Source organism: Terrapene carolina, unplaced genomic scaffold (genome assembly GCF_002925995.2).
Source record: "Terrapene carolina triunguis isolate 2854851 unplaced genomic scaffold, T_m_triunguis-2.0 Scaffold33723, whole genome shotgun sequence".
NCBI classification, from domain to species: domain Eukaryota; kingdom Metazoa; phylum Chordata; order Testudines; family Emydidae; genus Terrapene; species Terrapene triunguis.
Window position 1 is genome coordinate 7,131,398 of NW_020698074.1, and position 5,334 is coordinate 7,136,731.

At 39.8% G+C, this 5,334-nt stretch overlaps 1 protein-coding gene across 1 annotated transcript; it reads left to right on the plus strand.

Moving 5' to 3' along the window:
* The first annotated feature begins 2,139 nt into the window (after nt 1-2,139).
* LOC113409516 (probable G-protein coupled receptor 141) lies at nt 2,140-3,072 on the plus strand. The gene has a single exon (XM_026663533.1). It carries the CDS (start codon nt 2,140-2,142, stop codon nt 3,070-3,072), a length of 933 nt encoding a protein of 310 aa, XP_026519318.1.
* The last annotated feature ends 2,262 nt before the right edge of the window (nt 3,073-5,334 follow it).

Here is a 5,334-nt window from a genome sequence, read left to right on the forward strand (position 1 = left end):
CCATCACGTATCCTCCTGGGGCTCATATTTGATGCTTTTATCTCCATTGACTTTTCCCCTCTTCCTATAGGACTAGCTGCTCTTCTCTTCTTCCTTGCCCTCTCACCATCAGCGACCACCTGCTGTGCCCCTTCTTAATTTTCCAACTCCGCAAACCTGTTCCTGAGCCCTATTTCTCCTTCACTAGTCTGTCTTTTCCTCTGCCTGGTTCTCTTAGCCACACGCTTCCACTGTCCTCACCCGGCAGTCTCCCCTCAGAGTTATTTGGTCCTGCTTCCATCTGCAAGTCTGAGCTTTTCCCTTCAGACTTTTCATGTCTTTGCTCCATCATCTGCTTGAACCCCTTTCTAAACTCAATCAGAGTTTCCACCTGCATCTCCAATCCTCAGATCTTTTCTTCCATCAGCTCTATCAGGTGGCACTTCATGCAGATGAAACTCTTTTCAGGTACTCCCTCCAGGATCATGTACATGCCGCAGTTTCCACATCCAGTCATCTTCATTGTGTCTTCCACTGCTTGGGTCACTACCACTGCTGCCTCTGTGTCTGTCATAGCCTTCCCACCTAAGTCCTGTTAGTCCGGGAAACACAAATCAAACCAAAACACCACCACCCACCGCAAAACAAACCCCCAACGAGCACCAAAACACTGCCAGACCACCACACACTCCCTTCACTAGCCTGTCTGTTCCTCTGCCTGCCTCTTAGTCTTCCCCCCAAACTCCCCTTGCAAACTCCCACTCAAACTCCCCTGTTTACAGCTCTGTTTGCTGGCTCCTGTGCCGCTGCAGCTGCCTGCCTGGCTGACTACCTTTATAGGACCCCTAGTCAGAGAAGCCCCGCCCCCTAATCAGGGCTCAGCTTCTCTCCCAGCACACTTAATTCTAATGAATAAATAGCAGGATTCTAACAAGGACTTGTGTCTTCTTTATGATCACCAAGTAGATCCTCTATAATAAAGATCTGAGCTGTTAACACAAAGGGCTGATAAGAATCATAGAATCAAAGGACTGGAAGGGACCTTGAGAGGTCATCTAGTCCAGTCCTCTGCACTCATGGCAGGGCTAAGTATTATCTAGACAATCCCTGACAGGGATTTGTCTAACCTGCTTTTAAAAATTTCCAGTGATGGAGATTCCACAACCTCCCTAGGCAATTTATTCCAGTGCTTAACCACCCTGACAGTTAAGTTTTTCTGAATGTCCAATTTAAACCTCCCTTGCTGCAATTTAAGCCCATTGCTTATTGTCCTATCCTCAGAGGTTAAGAAGAACAATTTTTCTCCCTCCTCCTTGTAACAATCTTTTATGTACGTGAAAACTGTTATCATGTCCCCTCTCAGTCTTCTCTTCTCCAGACTAAACAAACCCAGTTTTTTCAATCTTCTCTCATAGGTCATGTTTTCTAGACCTTTAATCATTTTTATTGCTCTTCTCTGGACTTTCTCCAATTTGTCCACCTTTTTTCCTGAAATGTGGCACCAGAACTGGTCACAATACTCCAGTTGAGGCCTAATCAGCGCGGAGTAGAACGAAAGAATTACTTCTCGTGTCTTGCTTACAGCACTCCTGCGAATACATCCCAGAATGATGCTCGCTTTTTTGCAACAGTGTTACACTGTTGACTCATATTTAGCTTGTGGTCCACTATGACCCCCCGATCCCTTTTTGCAGTACTCCTTCCTCGGCCATCATTCCCCATAAGGATCATACTAAAATAATTTGGCCAAGCAGCAGATCTTTTTTGCCTACCTTTGTTTTGAAATATTAATTAGTAACTGTTTTTAAGTACATGGCTGGTAACATTTTCATAACTTGATCAGCTTCTCCCTCTAATCTACGTATATGCTTGGTTTTTTCCCGTCTTTAAATTCAGCTTTTGCAGCCATTCTTTCCTAACTAGTAGGAACTCTGAACTGCATTTTCTAACAGAGCACATTTCTGTAGTGGGGAAAATCATTTGCAGTAACTGATATCAGAAATGAAACAATCCAAGCATTTCTAGGATCATAGACAGTATATGCCCTGGAGCCAGAACCAGGTTGAAGACTCAGTTAGCTCTCAGTTTTAAATCTCACTTTAATCTTTAATGACATTGATGTCTTCTTTTATAGAGTCCAAAAGAGAGATTTACAGGACCATGCCTGGAGAGACTACAGCCTCGCTGAATGCATCTGTTACTACACCTCAGTCCAGTAACTTTCATTCTGACATTGAACGTTACATATTGATTACTATATATACAGTAGCATTTATTGGAGGTACAATTGGAGCCATCGCAATGTCATTTTTGCTGGTTAAAATGAACACTCTGTCAGTGACCACGGCGGCAATTGTCAACCTCGTGGTGTTGCACAGCCTGCTTCTCCTGACTGTGCCGTTTCGGCTTTATTATTATATCAATCAGCAGTGGATTTTTGGGCAGGGCTTTTGTAAAGCAGTGAGTGCTATGATGCACATCCATATGTACCTCACTTTTCTATTCTACATAATCACGCTCATTATCCGGTGGCTCATTTTCTTTCAATGGAAGGACAAGTTGGAGTTCTACAGGAAGCTACACGCTGTGGCTGCTAGTGCTACAGTGTGGATAGTGGCCATTGTGATTGTGCTGCCCTTGTTCATTGCTCGGTATGGGAAGTCTGGGGAGTATGAAAATAAAAAATGTTTTACATTCCACCAAGAACTCAAGAAGGAGAGTGTGAAAGCACTGAACTATCTCTTAATTGCCATTGTAGCCACCATCACATGTGTCCTCTTGGGCTTGCAAGTCTTCATCATTCTAAAGGTGGTGAAAAAGCTTCCAGGCTCTGTCTGGTCACATCAAGAATTCTGGGCTCAGATTAAAAGCTTGATGTTCATATCTGTGATAATCATTTGTTTCCTCCCATATCACCTCTTTAGGCTCTATTACATACTGCACATGAAAGAAAAACAATTATTAATGTACAATAATATCTGTTTGAGTATAACTGCCATCAGCTGTCTTGATTTGCTGTCATTTGTTATAAGCGGAAGCCGTTTCTTTAAGCAAAAGATTATTATGCTTCGAGACAAGCTTGCGTGCTGTTAGGTTCGTTCATTTTTAGAGACCATCTTCCACACTACAATGTTTAGGTGGGAGGAAAACATATGGCTTTGTCTGTATTTTTTAAAAATGATAATTTATGGAGACAAGTCAAAAAGCATTATAAATTATGTGTATCTATTTATTTTATATGCCTTAAACACAGTGCCAACAAAATAACATCGATTCTTTGATTAGGTGAAATACTTACCAGTGTTGACAGTGCCAGCCTAGCAGACTGGTGGTAACTGTGCTGTGTCACAAGGGAGACAAAGGTTCCAATCCCATGCCACAGAGGGAAAAGAAGCAATAGCCCAAGATGATTTGTAAAGAATGTGGAGAGAGAAAAATAAAACACAAAGTCAATGAATAGTGGCTTATGTAATAAAATATAGAGACGTTTGAAGTTCCTAGATCTGTATACGGTATGTGTACTGTTTATATGTTATTTATTAATAACAATCTGTGATAGAATGTAGTGGTTCTACAGGTCTTCGTTGAGGAATTTGGGGCTTACACTGCAATGTGGCTTTCTAGTTCAATTGATCAACTGATACAACTTCTAAAAAGCAAGCAGTAAATGTATCTCTTAATTTTTTCCCCACTGAACTCACTCTTTTGAAAATGGCTTTATTGTAGGAGGGAAAGGTCGGATTTATCTCTTTCGTGTGCTGTAAAAATGTCTCCATAAATAATTACATATCACTGGGCACTATATTCAGCATTGGCAGTTCAAATCAAAAGCCAGTGTTTATTCTCTTTCTTCACAGAATTGTCCAATTTTTCCAAGAGCTCATTTAGTTAATGCTACAGATAATTTAACTTAGAATATTATTCAGACAGCAGTTGTGTTGTTTCTCCAGGTCATTTATTTTAGTCTCCAAGGTAACAATAATTTCCTTTTCTATGATACTTTTGCCCAGTTTTGAAGGCCATAGTCTGGCCTCTCAGCATGTCCCTGGGATAAAATTAGTCCTACAGAATTTTGTGATCCGGGCAAGTAAAAAAGATAGAAACACTGGCTGGAATGGGATGAGGTTAGCATGTGTGGTGTGATTGAGCAGCCAGTTATATTTCACAGTTATAGATGCATGGTGAGTAGTCGGGATTTTTTAAAACCTAGAATTACCCATTATCAAGCTAAGGAAAAAATGTAAAAAAATCACTTTGTGGAAGATACTTAAGCTTACACAGATCTACTGTATTGTATGTGTTCCAATAGAGAATATATATCATTGATGGCTGTAGCTCAAAATAGTGGATGGTTAATTTCTATTTCCATTTCTTTTTGCCTTCTGCATCAAGTTCAAACTTTCCATCTAGAGTCAGTTGAATAATATGTGAATCATTTGGCAAATTTGGTGGCATTAGCTGGATAAATTATCTGATTAATTCTTTTTCATGGCTCTGCCCACGTTCTCACCTCAAGACCGCACAATCTCACCCTTTCATATATCTCACCTTTCATTTCCTTTTGCTTCACTGTCTCGTCTATACACAAAGTGTACTGCTGCTCTCCCTAATATCCCTTGTGTTGATGTCTACCATTCGCCTCTCTGAGCCTTCTTCCCTCATGCTTAGAACTCCCTCCTTATTGCTCTGTAGATCTGACCAGGTTATAGTATCCTGAACTGAGAGAGACTGAGTAATTCCCATGTGCAACAATAAGCGTTGGAACCATCAACACAGGCTATAACACCAGGGAGAGAAGGTGAAAATGAATTTGTGTTTGTATTTTTTTTCTCTATCATCTTTGGTGTGCAGAATATACTTGGTATAGGGTCTGTAGAGCAACTTATACCTTAACAACACTATATAATTGTTTTATAATAACAATAATAAATGTGGTGGTTTGGCTCACAAGCACATCTTTTCATTCAAGTCTTTCCTACAAATATGCATAAATTAAATTAAAATTGCTTTATATTAAAATTTTGTAAAATTTTATTCTCAGAACAGATAGTTACATACAATAAATACATACAGTAAAATGTTGACACGAAGTAAATATAGTGTTCATATATTGTGAAAAATTATATGTAGATTAAGTAATTCTTCTAAGAATACACCCACACCACACTCGGTGTAGTTACTGGTTTCTCTCCTTCTGTTGCAGTTCCAGAGCTTCACCCAAAGGGGTGCAGTTGAGTCAAAATCTTTTCATTTCCAGGGTATGTTAATTGTTGGCATTCAGTATCACAAAATAAAAAATAGTTATGACAAATATTGGAAATAACTTGAAAAGGAATTCTGACTTGTTAGAAGAAA

Coding starts and splice junctions, on each gene's coding strand:
- LOC113409516 (XM_026663533.1), top strand. CDS start 2,140: ATGCCTGGAGAGACTACAGCCTCGCTGAATGCATCTGTTACTACACCT.